General features: G+C 40.2%; 1 protein-coding gene across 7 annotated transcripts in view; it reads left to right on the forward strand.

Moving 5' to 3' along the window:
• The window catches only part of LOC143359107 (uncharacterized), a 42,497-nt gene extending 28,285 nt beyond the window's left edge, over window positions 1-14,212 (forward strand). For 6 of the 7 annotated variants that reach the window (XM_076796785.1, XM_076796786.1, XM_076796787.1 and 3 more), the window contains 5 exons: window positions 1,007-1,190; window positions 1,616-1,884; window positions 3,968-4,460; window positions 4,812-4,949; window positions 7,177-14,212. In XM_076796785.1, the coding sequence (XP_076652900.1) occupies window positions 1,007-1,190; window positions 1,616-1,884; window positions 3,968-4,460; window positions 4,812-4,949; window positions 7,177-7,580 (1,488 nt within the window). In that variant the 3' untranslated portion in view covers window positions 7,581-14,212. The remainder of the gene's footprint in view (window positions 1-1,006; window positions 1,191-1,615; window positions 1,885-3,967; window positions 4,461-4,811; window positions 4,950-7,176) is intronic. The other variant, XM_076796784.1, reaches the window with a different exon arrangement.
• Window positions 14,213-15,257: the final 1,045 nt, after the last annotated feature.

The raw sequence follows: 15,257 nt of genomic DNA on the forward strand, positions 1-15,257 counted from the left end.
ATTATTGATTATTACTAATTATTATTACGTCCAGCTCATTGAAATTAAATATCTAGCTCCCCGTGTCTTGCAATTAATGCAGACAATTTTCATTTTCCATAAAAATCCGCATTAGAATGTGACTATTAATGCGTTGGCACCAACATGTTTTGTAGAGAAATTGAAAGTCGATGGCGAAGTCCATCGTCCTTGGAAGAATTTATGATAGCATCTTAGTCCTGCGTGTGGTCTCAAATGGGGGTGAGTAAGGCTGAACAGGCTTAGGGTCGATGGTTCGTAACTGCATTGGGTCGTCTGGCTATCAGCTGTCGCCAAGATGGCTAGGAATGTATTGAAAAGTTAGGATAGCGGGCAACCCTACGATGCGTTGTCTTTAAAAGAGTAAGGACTTTGGGAAGGCAGAGGGTCTCTTGTGATAAGAGGACTGTGTTGGAATTGTTACAGCGAAGCTCTTGAGAACCAAAAATTTTATTCTGAAATGAGACAAAATTTTCATCCCGAGAGCAGAACATTGGAGATGTCTGTGAATTTATTCACTTCGATTTCTTTTATTGGTTTGCTTAATTCTAATAAATATAGATAAAAATAGTGTGTTGCCCCCAGTGTTGCCAGATCAGGGGAATTGACTCCAATTGAGGGAATAACAACTCTTAATCTGGCAACACTGGCAGCAACCAGTGTTGCCAGATCTATTGCTATTAGCGAGCTGATTACGAATGTCGCCGCAGCGCAGCGACGCCAATGGAATGCAAAGTGTTAGGTTTGTGTTGGATGTTGGATCTAACAAACGATTAATATGCAATTTAATTGAATAATTGACATCGGCCAAGTGTTTACAGGAGTTATATCAGACAGAGAAATTAGTTGACGAATAATTAATTTGGTCGGTGCTTGTGTGTCGCAGAGTAGAATACAGTTTGCAAAACCGAACATCGACCGGTCAGGGATTAGGGTAACGTTCTTGGCTGGTAGACACTTGTTCAACGCTTTGATTACTTTGTTGCAGACGTTGAGGAGGAAGGAGCGGGACTGTGAGCACGAGATGGAGAGTCTTGCTAGGGAGAAAATTGCTGCCCAGCAAAGATTACTAGCTTTAAAGAAGGAGCTCACCGCCACGTGGGATCATATTGATTTTAATACTCTTCTGCCGGAACAGAGTTCGGCTACCGACGTCACCGCTACCAAGAGCGGTGAGTCCCAAATCCTTCGTGCTACTCAACACCAGTTTTTATCGAAGATCACTTTTTATTTTTTATTAATCAGTGCAAATTTAATGTCATATCAATTTCTAGTTTATAATTTTTTAAATATGCAAGAAAAATGATGATTCAGTCGTTCTTTTCATGGTATTTAATATTTATTTGGTATGGTTGAATAACAATTTACATTAAAGTAGATGTCGGTAATTGGCATTTAACTTTTAAAAGGAACAGTAATTTTTGTTGTCGAAATGTTTACACCGGGCCGAATGTGTATTGAAACGATGCAAAGGATTTTTAAAATAGTGCATTTTCCAAGATAAGTGAGCCCTTATGTTTTTAGATTGTTTCTATTTTTTATGATTTCACTCAATATTCGTTTGTGGAGTAAAATTCGCAAAAATAAACTGTTGAAGTTTCAGAAAACATGGAGGTGGATGTGACGGGGTTGGCGCGTGGGGGCACGAGGTACAGCAGCACCAGCAGCCTGAGCAGCGCGGCCACGGCCAGCTCACCGCAAACGCTGCAGTCCACGAGCACCACTCCCAATATTCATAATCAAGTCGCGACCGCGGCTGTTGTCTGTCAGACCCAGGGTCTCAACCTTGCGCAAAGTTCTAGGGAAAGTCCACCGGCAAGTTCAAGTCCCAGAACGCCAACGCCTAGCATTCCTACCCCGGCACAGGTAAATCCCAACGTTTTTTTCTCTCGAAAATTAGATGAAATTAGCAAGCAAGGTAATACAGGTAATTTTTGTGCTGCTAATTACTATTACACTGTCGTCATCGTCCATTATCGTTGCAGCTTAGTTTATAGTTATAAGGGCTGGATGCGTGGGCACATGCGAGCGAAAGGCGTTCTTGACGGCTACTTATCGAGCGACCAATCCCGTGAAAGGTCTGCTTATTTCAATATATGGCCCCTAAAAAAAAGTAAAACAATTTCTTAATGATTAAAGTGCGCTTAGATGTTATTACCATAAGGGGTCATCACTGAATCAAGCAGTACTGGCAAACATTAACATCGGTAGTAGCCTACATTCCCTCACGAAAGATTTTTTGCTGATTCTTGAAAGTCTACCGACGAGTTAAGTCCTAGAACGCCAACGCCTAGCATTCCTACCCCAGCATAGGTAAATTCAAAGAATAAATATGGCTGAGGAAAATATGTATTACTAGAAATTCAACTTCTAACAGCAAGTGACCTCGAAATATTTTTATCACAATCCATCATGTCTGTAGAGATCCAACCGAAATATCGAATTCCCCAAGCTGTAACTATTTTCTAAAAATTCTACAAAAAATTTAATTCCGTCAATGATTGCTTCAAGTTTTATACACAATTTTTGTCATGCAATGTTATCAATACGACTTTTTCAATGTATTCATACTTCTCATACGTAAAGAAAAGTTCATTGCGATAATTTTGTTTCTATAAAAATTCAAAAAATTAATATTTTTATGGAAATATTTTAACAGGAATTTTTGGGCGGATGGATTAGCACGATTGGTTAGATATCAGCTTGGTAACCCTGAGGTTCAGGGTTCGAACCCCAGCAGGTAACTTGAGCAGCATAACGGTTGTACAGTTTTTTCTTGCGCGGGAAGATTCAAAATGATATTTCTAAGCACCGACCAGCCCGTTGGGCACAGCGTGATCAATTAGCGTTTGTGTGTGAAACGGTGCGAGAGAAATTTACGCCTTAATATATATAACTGGTCACATTTGTTTGTGCGAACTGGTTTTATATAAGGTGCACATTTTTTTATCATACCCCCACCCCCTCGTAAAGAAAAAACAAATCGAAAAATTATCGCTATGAGAAAAAATTACAATGTTAGATCTAAAAAGATCCAGTCTCTGTTATACACGGATTTCGATCTTAATTTATGAATTTTTAGAAATGAGAAATATATTGCACTATACTGTGTAGAACAATACTATGTATTATAGTATACTCTGTACAATAGTATTTTACAGTATAGTGGCTTTTGATGGGGATCATTGATGGAACATAGTGAGAAACCAAAGGTCATAGTGAGGATCGAAAAACGATAAAGTGGCAGTAGTAATTATAGCAAGTATTTTAAAACCTCCCATTAAAATTGTTAAAAATTATCCGCATAGGTTGTGTTGATCCTTCGACAGTGGAGGCCGGGTCTATTTTGACCCAGAGTATCAGGATTTACATTTAGGAACTCAACGGTTCAATTAAATAAATAGATAAATGAAGTGAATGTTCTGAAGCATCATCAATTGAGTGTTTATAAACTATGTCCGCCGTCGAAGGGTTAAAATGTTGAAAATGTGATTGGTCGCCAGGGTTACCAGATGAAGTGCCACTAAATGCTCCCCCTCTACCATTAAATTTCGTTCGATTCTCCTCTAGCGATTCTGCACGGGTACGTGACGTCACATTATGCCAATTACCGCTGCTCAGTCTAGCCAGATCAAGACTTGTTTCCACTTTACATTACTCTTTGGGGGGAGTATCCCCTAACAACCCCCATTTCCTCCATGGACTGGTCACGTGATACGTTTCGTGTCTGTCGTGCATGTGTCACAATGTCACGTGACTACTACGGTAATGACAGAGAAGGGGGTAACTCTATTCCCCTCAATTTCTCCTATCTGGCCACATCAGATTGTGAACTGCTAGAGGAGAATCGAAAGGTAGAAAGGGGAGCGCAAAGACTTTTTCTGGCAGCTCTGGTTGCATCTGAAAGAGAGGTTAGGTTCGAAATTTGACTGGTTCCATTTGGTTTCAGGAGAAAGTGACGACATCGCCTACTGGCATAGTGCAGCAGCCGCACCAGCTCCACCTGCCGATCGGCACGCAGATGTTGAACACGAATCAGGGCCTGGCAACGATCGTGCCGACTCTGCAGCATATCGGGCCGAGTCTGAGGGTGATACCGGGCGATACCAGGCAGCTGCTGGTCGCCCACACCGCTGGCGGCAACGAGTCGCGACCGTTGACGTTGGCCGTACAGAACTCCTCGGATCAATCGAGGCCGCTGATCGCCGTGCAATCGAACACTGGAAGCGAGCCAAGGCCCGTGGCGCTGGTCGTTCACTCGTCCACGGCCAACGACAACCGAGTGACGTTCGTGCACTCGAATCTGTCCAACAACGACAGGCCGTTGGCCTTAGCCGTGCAGTCCTCCGCCAATGACGTCAGGCCAGTCACGTTCGTGCACTCGACGAACGAGGGAAGGCCGATAGTTCTCGCTGCGCATTCACCCGCGCTCAACGTATCGAGTGAGTTGATACCTACGCCTATGCCCGACAGGATAATTCTCAAACGATCACGGTTCTTCGAGATCAGCTAGAACAATCGTTGATCAGTGGCCCATCACTTACTAGCTTGAAGTGATAGTTGGGTCAGTCCATGATTCTGAAAAATTGTTTCAATATCCGAGAGACATCGTCCCAAAAAAGTGGAAGTTGTCTTCACATGGAACGACCCAGCTTCTTGTTTATTTGTTGAACAAACTCTTCCTACGCCAATGCTTCATGACAGGGATTTCGTTCAACATCGAGCACTATCTTTTAAATAATTAATGATTATCCATTTGTTTGTATTAATGTTTGTATAAAATTGGGTTGCAGACGCCCAAACGAGGATAAGAACAGGAGATGCGCAAAACACACATAAGATGGTGGGCGGCGTGACATTGGTCGGTGGAAACGGGTCGGAGCTGACCCGACTACCGGGAGGCGCTGAGTTGAACATACTCCCAGCGAATGGTATGCCTAATTTTCACCGCGTTCAACTCCCTTTCGCTTCTTGACGCAGTTTTCGTTCGCTGGTGTTGCTGCTTCATTCTGATCACCTCGCGATTCGTACTACATATAGTGTTCCGCGCTTTTTTCTGATTGCGTGATGTCACCGTTTTAGTAGCCAATAGGAAACAGTGTCCCCTATTCGCTAACATTGCGCTGTGCCTCTCATATGACGTAACGATAACGAGGGAAGACTGTGTCATTGTTTCAAATAACATTTCGTCGTTTTTGACGAGCAAATCGGCAAATGGACTAAAAAATTTTCGAAAGAATTGAAAATTTTGTATCAGACTATTAAGTCTGAAGTTCGATTATAAAACAATGTGCGTTTTAAAAATGGAAAATATCATTTATAATATTATTCATTCGTTCATGTATTATATTAAAACATTAAATCATTTTTGTTTGCATTCAATCCTTTAATACATCCTCTTTCAGTTCTCCAAATTAACATTGTATCAACAATTGATATAACGTATTCATTTCCACGGTTATCGTTAATTTGGTTAATCATTTTTTATAAAAAATGTATCTTTCCGCCACCTTTAAAAGGTACCAGAAATTCTTTAAAAGTTAATAGGGTACCTATCGCAATTACTGTACCATTCAATACTATTTTTATACGATTTTAATCTCATCTGTTCAAAATTTATATTGATTCTCTTTCTTTCTATTAAAATGTTCTTTTCGAGTTAAAAATATTAATATTTCACAATAACGTAATTAAAATAAGAAGTGTTTTTGTTCCAATTAGTGTGCCTTTAAAAATATTATGATGACATTAGCGTGCCCCCAATTTATCTATGATCGTCCATATTTGTATGCCTCCAACTAATATGTCCGTCTAAACACTGCTCCCTTAAAAATTGTTATTCTTTTTAAAATAAGTGTTTCTGCGTGTACTTACGAACTTTTTTGTAACAGCAGAAATATGCAAACGTGAAATATACTGCTTGGAACTGCTTGGAAGTGAAAGTGGGGTTAGGTTTGATGGAAATAAACGAATGGTAGGCCACACTAAATAAATAAAATCTCGCGGTATCACTGGATTCTGCTTTGTAACATATACATTAATAGTTCAATTTGATTAACACAAATAATTTCTCTATTTATTTTTTCAAGATAATTTTTACTGCTCATTTAAATACGGAAGCACATTAATAGTGTTAGGCTCACTAGTAGGAATAAGTGCCCTATGAAAAGTGTATCATTTTTATGCTAATGTTCCATTTATATACAAAGAAAAATTATTTGAGCAAAATAAATGATATGAAAATTTTCATGACGATATTAGTAGGATTCGTTATGGCTGTGACGCTTAAGGCACAGTCTTCGGGCCCGAAGATCTATAGATCGCGGGTTCAAATCCCCACTGTGCTGTATCCATTTTTTCGAACGTTTTTCAACTACCCATGCCCTACGAAATTATCACAATGCATCATACATTCGAAACAGAGTTACACTGTTGTTCTTCTGTTATGGTATTGATGCGAGAGCAAAAACTAGTCACGGCAGAGCAGTTCGACAATCTTCATAGACAAATTGCTTTGAAAGTTGACTAACATCTTTTTTGTAACTTTATATTTTTCAAATTATGTAGTTTGTTAATCTTAAAGAACGATTTAGAGACTCTTGCTGTTTCTTGCATATTGCACGCGGAGAGATATACGTACATAGGTGTTGCTCTATAATTATTATAAGTTACATGTGGTTGTAATGTTATAATTATTATAGGTAGTATCGAGAATTATAAGCAAATTGGTTAGTGCATCAGTTCTATACGTACAAACAAGATTATTGAAATATTTATAAGTTTCAGTATTAAACAATTAAGTTTTTCAAGAGTACAATTACTCTATCCAGATTCAAAGCGATGACTTCGAATTTGTTTAATGGTGCTCAAGTTATGCTATAGCTTAAGGCCGAGTATACCCACTAATTCCTCCACGGACGGACCCTGGGCTAATAGGGAGGGTGCCAGGTACTGGATACCAAAAACAATTGGTCACCCTCTCGCCCCATGACCTCCCGGGGGGAGTGTTACGTCCCCCCATTCTCTAGATGACACTGGTCCCTTTGCAGAGTTACCCGCATGGTGTCCCCCTCTCGCGAGCAAACCCGAATCTGAAAATTCTGGTACACGCAAATCCGCAATTTAGTTATATTATAATTATTGTTGGTCTGGTTGCAGGTTTGACGCTGAGCCACGCGGGCGTGTCGCTGCAAACGACAGCGGGCAAGCCGGGTTCGACCACAGTGATGCAGAACGCTCCGTCCACAGAGGGTATCGCCCATATCGTCGGCTCGCACACGCCGCTGTCTGGCCTGACGCCGATCGTCACGCCGATGACCGTGGTCTCGCAAGGCAGCCAGATGACCGCACACATCATTGCGCCGTCAAGCCTGGCCGGCAAGATGATCACCACGCCGATCCTGAAGTCGGTCGCTCAGATGCCGATCGTGAACGCCCAGTACATCAACACCACCACCCTGGTGAAGCCGGTGGTGATGGTCAGCTCGCCATCGACCTCCAGCCCGCAATCGACCACAGCGTCCAGCACGCAGCCATCATCGACCACGCACTCGACCGTCTGACAGAATCAAAGGAAGCTGAAATTCGTTTGAGAAAAGACTATGTCGTACCATTGCGGGCCAGATCCGTGTGGATCTGCTCCTCGTCGTTATCCGACGTCAGTGGCGAGCCTCGGACCGACCGCCGCGTGAAGAAACTACGTGACGGAAGAAAAAGAGAGATAGAAGAAGAGAGAGAGAGAGAGAGGTCGCGGTTATGTTCTGCGACCTGGATCACGGACCCGGTTGTCCACATCCGATATCAAAGAAAACTTTTTTATTTTCGACTTGCGTTCGTTCGTGTTTGAAATTTGAGCTCTTCCAAAGAGTGAACCTAGTTGTCGGAGGATCAATACGCTGATGTCCCCTACACCCTATGTACGCTAACAAGAATAGTGTATGTCATGACCCACCGTGCACGATGTCCACAAGTTCTGTCAATGTTCATACATCTGGGAGCCAGAAGATTCCTACGTTGATCCCTACGCTGACGTCACGTAGATGTATGTGCATTGTCACGACTTGTGTGCACCATGTGATGTGTCGTGATGGGTGCTATTCGTGTTAGCGTGTATAGGCATGTATGACGTTAGCGTAAAGATATTCTGCAAACCCTGCATCTGTGTGACGTCAGCGTAGGGATTTCCGGGAGATCTTGCGTCTATGTGACGTCTATGTAGGGATATTCTGGCATCCCTAGAGTGAACCGACTGAAAAGTTTTTGGCTGGCTTTTATTTTCGCTAGCCGGTTGCGTGCGGTACCCGGAATCGAATTCCCTGCGCAAATTGAATTTTGAACGTCGTCACTAGATTGTCGGAATTCGTGCATTTTATCGGTTTCACGCTACTAGAGCTTTCCGAGTGAGGTTGGCTGGCCTAGGGACGACCAATCAGGTCGAAAGGAAGCTATTGTTGGTGAGGTTAATGGCCTTTGGTAATACAGGGTGGAGTGTGCAAATGAAATCATTAAGATTACCGGGTAAATAATGATTTTAGAAAAAAATATTTTAGATTAAAAATTTAATGGTTCCGAGGGGGACATTATTTGACATGATCGATCTTTTTATAAATGATTCTGAAGAAGAGATTTGAAAGCCATTTATGGCTAAAAATCATTAATTCAGGAGATATTTCAATATAATTGAGTAGTGCTACGACACATATTCAAATTGAAGTATTTATTGAACCAATGATTAGCCGTAAGTATTAAAAAAATGGCTTAGTACTTTTTTGTACAGAATTTCAAACTGACCAATACATTCGATAATATACGCTTTAGTATAAAAAAAGAAGCTTGACTTTTAATCGTCCTTTACGCATTCACTTACAAAAGAACCAATCACATAAAATTACGCCCCTCTCGAAACCATTCGATTCTTATGTGAAACATTTTCTACTAAAATTATTATTGACGCAGTTATTAAAGTAATTAAAATTACTCGGGACATCAACTTTTACAGCACATTTCAAGATCTTTGAAATGATTGAAGTATGCCTCTTTGTAAATAATTAGAGAAAATCGGCTACTGATTAATCTCACTTTTGTTGAAGTTCATCGAGGCAGCTGACAAATAATTAAAACTTGTAATTCGATTCGAAATTGAACAGTTTTTAGAAAAATGTTTTGCTGACAAAATGAGGATTGATTGTATGTATACACTGTTATAGAAATGTTGAAATTGATCTTCGAATTTCGCGGTACCGACGCAATCGGGAAAGTTCGGCAAAAGCTCGGGAGGAGGAAACAAAAATGACTGTGCTTCAAGTGATGTTAAATTAAAGAATTCGTACAACAAGATTGGCTTCTTGATCGAAGTCTTGTAATTGGACGGATGATATATGCTCGTGCTTTCTTTCTTTTTAAATTAACGTATACAGTGGCTGTGGAGAAACGATTATTATCATACACCTATGTTTATCATCGGGAAATTAGATCGTACAAATTTCTGTTTTGTCGAGAACCGGCCAGGAGGAGACACAGCGGACATTTATCCAGTGCTCGAGTATTTATTCGCTTATATTTATTTTACAAATATAATTGAGCACGCGCCGTGTATTCTTGGCTTCCGAAGGCATTCAGGATTCATTATTATGAACCAAAATTTTATAGTTTAGCCCAGGCAAACAAAAAAGGAACTTTTTTTGCTATGTAAATTCATTGTTGGCCTGAATGCGTTCATCTCGACTTTATTCGTTTCAATGACGCTCAGCTGTCACTTGAAAACATTGAAAGAGTAACGGTTTAAAGGTTAGGTCGTTAACGGGTGCACGCGCATTGGAACTCGAACCGCTTGTATCACGTGACCGTTCACCGTACTATTTTGATTGCTTTCTACGTTGAGCTTTCGAGTTTTCTTTTGATATACTCGATACGAGACCGTTAATTCAATAGAAAATTCTGACCATGAGTCAAAATGGTAATTTCCCCTGATGCGTTGACGATTCTTATCGCTCATAATTATAGGAACCTTAACATGGCGGTAGTTTCAATCTTTTTGAACTTTCAGAATTAATTTTTTCACTGTAGATCTTTCCGATTTCGAAGTAGCTTATTTATTTGAAACATTTAAAAGATTTAAATTCAAATATCTTTCCGGCAGAATTATTTGAAAAATCTTAACGTGTTATGGAGAATTATTATTGTGATTTTGATTTAGGAATTTTTAGACTGGCATCGAGCCTGGAATGTCACATTTTTTTTTGTCGAGTCAGAATAGACTCTCCTATTAGATCTCGCCTTCTAACATTTCGGGAAGAAAAACTTAGAAAAGCTCTCTGGCGATAGAAAAGTCTGAAAACTTCAAAATTAATTGAATTGAAATTAACTCTAATTTCCGAAGAAAAAAAAAATGATCGAAAAGATAGACGATCCGCGGTGTGAATAATTTTTATAACCGTGCGTGAGCGAAAGAGAGAGAGAGAGACAGCGTGATGTGTGACTATTAACGGTCTCATTCAGATATCATGATTTGTACCCTAGTATTATTATTACTTGTATCTGCGTACGCATACATGTATATCTTGTTTTTCTTTTTTTTTTATTTTTTAAATTATTTAATCGAAGGCTCGGTCAGTCAGTCAAGCTGATATGTATGTATGTAAAATGCGTGGGCGCTGCGTCGGTTTTTATTAAGTTATTGGTTAGCGGAGAGAGTGGAATCGTTATTTTTGTTTTATTTTGGGAACGACACGCCCGGAATGTCGTAGAAAATGTCACCCTAGTTCGACAGAACGTCTTCTAGAATCATTAGACTGACTTCTCGATCAGTGTGTAAAGTTCGATTAAAATCTTTCGCTGATTCCGTTGTAACGTAGGCAGTTCAGTTGTTCGCCATAATCAGGGGATCGTGGAAAGAAACACCGTGTATTTGATATAGAGATATTTTCACTAGACTCGACTGACCCTAACCTCTTATCGGTGTGTCGATGATTTAGTATTCGTTGATTTGCTGAACGACGAGGTCATCGATCCTCTCATTATCGCGAGCATTGTACGATTTTCCCTCGTTAGCATCTCGGTTTTGCTCCCATAGTATCTTCTCTAGGCAGAGATTGCTCCATGAGACCCTGCCCTGGCCCCGGCGATGCAAACCACGCCCACTTAGGACACTGTACTCAAACAGCGGAAGATAGGTGGTCCTGTATCTTGTGTTCTCTGACCTCATTGACTTCTATAGAGTCTAGAGTAGGCCTACATAGAGATTGCTCCACGGGACAGTATCCTGGCCCCGGCAAGAGCACTGAAATCATGCCCCATTCAGGTTACTCTGCACAAACAGAACGAAATAGACCGCCTTCCATTCTTCTACAATCTCACGACGAAGCCTTAGGCCCTTATTGAAACTAAAGCAGATCTAAAGCAGAGCATTGCCCTAGTTCTGTTGAGCACTAAAATCACGCCTACTTTGGATATGAATCAACCATAATGCCTTCAAAGCTAAAAATTTAGAAGATATTGAATCCAGAGCAGGTGTAGACACTGAATGCCCCCTGCGGCATTGCTTTGGCCCCCTCAACACCCGTGTCTCCGCTCGACGCTAACGAGGGAGGATTGTCTCGATGGTTTGTAGCGTAATAGCAACTATTTGAGAAGAAAACAGATTAGCAATAAAAGAAAGATGTAGAGCTATACTCGATGCAGTCATACGTGCTTGAACAGGGCATCGACTCACCTTGGGATGGATCGAGTACGATAAATGATAAAACTTTAGCGATGATAGTACTACTAAATTAGTAGATGTTTCGAATAGCAACGCTACTGAATCAGTAGCTCGTCGAAAGACCTGCAAAACGTGCTGTACGATAGAATATGCACTTCCTAAAAAATCGGAGGCGACCCTTCGGTTAAAAATATATCAAAGTTTTTCGTACATGGCTTTCTTCTTTCCTGACAAAAATTTCACACCAAATTGAAAATTAAATTGTAATCTCTTACGAAGCATTTGCACAACTGTTGAAAACAAAATTTTTTGAATTGTTGTAGCCGACTGTACGAATACTTTTGTTGCACACCATACACTTTCATTGACATAGAGCTGATATAATAGAATCAATCATTTTGTATTTACTGAACAGTCCTTGAGCCGACAATTTTACTAATTTCATTAATTGGGAGGATCATTCTCTTTTTGTCTGCATCACAGTAATTGTTTTTCATCTGGATAGTCTTGATTAGAATCATTGTTTATCATTTACAACGTTGCAATTTTCGTCTGATAGCTTCGGTGACTTTTTCACGATTTATTTGTACAGTCTATACCAGTCATGAGTGCAGATTGCCCTTTGGGGCTTTGCCCTGGGCCCGCTGAAGTCGGGAGCAATGAAAACACGCCCACTCTGGGCACTGTATGCAAAAGCAGCAAGAGAGGGGCCGCCCAGAGATAAAAAAAAAACACTCTTTGCCCGTGTCTGGTCTGTAGAATGCAAATACGAATGCGCTTCTGAGGCGTCGATCGTTCGCATCTTTCGAAATCGATACAGTAATGCTTCGAAAATCAAAAAATCATTGGAATCTAAAAGCCCTTACAAAATTAGACAACTTCTGCTTAAACGGATTTTCAAAATTCTACACATATCAAGAGTTATAACGGTTTGAATGATTCTGCAGCCCCCCGCATACTTACGCCTATGGTTCTCACTTGAAGCGTTATAACTTTTGATGCACGCACAATTTTGAGGAATGATTCGAATCAAAGTTATTTAGTTTCGTGAGGACTATGTAACTGTCTAAAAATTTCTTTTAACCACTGACATTTGATCCCTGGTTTCGCGTTCTCAAGTTCCCTAAATAGGATTTTCGAGACACTGCTGTGTCCACGGTCGTGTTTTGGTTCTGCGCATGTTTTTTCCCCATCTGCAGCAAGGTCAACGCTGATTGGGGAACACGCCCGAACAATATTCCACTTTGATCGGGTTCAAAGCAAAAAAAAGACAAAGAAACATATTATTTATTCATTGTTCGGAATTTTTATTTGGCTGAAGATACAAAATTCTGCGCTTGCGCGTGCGCACTAGTCATTTCGTTCCCTCCTTTAACGTGACTTAATTCTCTCTCCAACTATGATTTCAGCGCTTTCTTTTCGTACAATCCGATCCCGAAACCGTGCAATCGATGTAAATAGTCGTACTAGATGTTGGGGGCATTCCGAGCTGTCGATTCGAACTTGCCGAACGAAAAATTGTCTTTACATTATAATTATACATAGATCAATTTCGTATCCGTTTTGCATCAGTCCTGAAACCGACGACAGTAAAGGTTTTTAGGTTAGGAACGTTATCGAGGTTAGATCGGTGCCAACCAATTTGCGTTTAGCGGTATAGCCAAGCAGGTTCATTGTCTAGGTACAAATGGCGACCACCAATGTATCCGTTTCTTGATTTATCTTGTCCTTTTTGTATATAGAGCTCATCGGTCCGCGGAGGAAAAAATGGTGGACGATCCGGGGGGCGGGAGGGAGGGGGGAGTATATGCAGAAAATATTATGTGTACATGAACAATGTGATATAAGTAATTAACGAAAATTACTTAGCACTGTAGCGTTTAAGCAGAACTGTTAAACTGTTTACAGCATAGACGTACGATGCTAATTATTATTTACTAACATCCTAAACGAACCGTAATTGTACATAGAGTTATGTAAGAGTGGGAGAGAGTGAGTGAGAGTGGGCCCGGGAGGGGTGGGGGGTGGGGGGAAGAAAGAAAATCACGAAGAAAAAATATATCGAGTAATAAAAAGTGTGAGAATGAGAGAGAAAGCAAAACAAAAACTAAACTGAACGATTGCGAAAACGTTTTTTTTTTTAGCGACGCCAATGGCATCGTGTATATATTCACTCGTGATAGAGCCTGTAGATCGTATTCTCGTGTGAATGGGGCGGCGAGCGAATTCTTCTGCGTTCCGGTAAGAGTGTTGTTGTTGTTGTAGTCTATGTCGAATTTTGTTATATGCCATCGCTGGTGTATGAAACTTACGGTATATTTCACGAATCTTGGAACAACTTGTTGTGCATTGAACTGTAAGAAAAAAGAGATAACAGGGAAAAAAGAACTATGAGAAAAAAAAATTGTAGAGACGAAGTGAAGCGGGCGGACAACACTTTTTGTTTTCAAAAGAATGCGACAAATTTCAATACAATCTATTACAATAAAAACGTAAGTGTGGAACGTTGTTGAGTTGCCTGTCCTCGCGTTTTTTGTTTTTTTAGATTCTGTTGCTCGACCGTTGTTTTGTCACCTAGGGGTTCGGATGGCCCCGCGTGTACTGGTCGGAGCAGTGAAGCCACGCCCACTGAAGCCGTTTGGAAAGGAGGGAGGTAGGTGAATACTTAACATGTCTCACGTTCGGGGGGCTCTGAGAGCCCCCGTACCATTTCGGTATCGCACCCAATGTTACCGATACTTTAGGCCTTAGACGTATTAGCAAGAACTGAATATTCCGTATACTTCATTTTTACTAATTTGGAGGCTATACATGTATATGACGCGTATCTTTAAACGGTGGAAATAGTAATTATGAAGAGTCTACTACAAAAATAGGGACTACAACAAAATCAATTTTGGTTGGAAAGTATATAGCAATAGTTTTACATACTTCAAAACCAATTCTCTACTTTCTTTTCAATTATTGAATGCGTACACACATATTTAATATTCTTGACTTTTTTTCTTTCAAAATAAGTACTTGAAGGTAGGGGGCGTTTAGTTTTGTTATATTATTTTTCATCAAAATGCAAAGAAACATTGCTTTATCACACAATACATATGAGGAGAAATAATATATTTGACTGAAATGATATAAATTTTGTTTCTGTTTGTGTGTTATTAATTCTTTTTAAAATTTCATTAACGTGAGCACATGATTTAGTATTTCTATTTATGCTTCTGCACGATTCAATTCCTAATCGAGGAAACATTTTAAATTGATAGGTGATGATATCATTATGATAATATTATTAATAAGTATAATTGGGTTTAGTTAGGAAATGCCAATACGCTGTGAGAAATAATGTTGCCTCTGATGCTGAATCTCGACCATATCGAACGTCGCGTCGTGTGCTTCCTCGAGATAACAACCAGTTTATAATGCTGGCATGGAAACATTATCAATAGATTGCAAATGGTTTGCTGATAAAAAGAAGTCGGAACGCGCCAAAAATCGGATAAGTTAGACGGTGCCAATATTGAAACTTTTACTTCGAAGT

This window comes from Halictus rubicundus, chromosome 11, assembly GCF_050948215.1.
Source record: "Halictus rubicundus isolate RS-2024b chromosome 11, iyHalRubi1_principal, whole genome shotgun sequence".
Taxonomy (NCBI): Eukaryota; Metazoa; Arthropoda; class Insecta; order Hymenoptera; family Halictidae; genus Halictus; species Halictus rubicundus.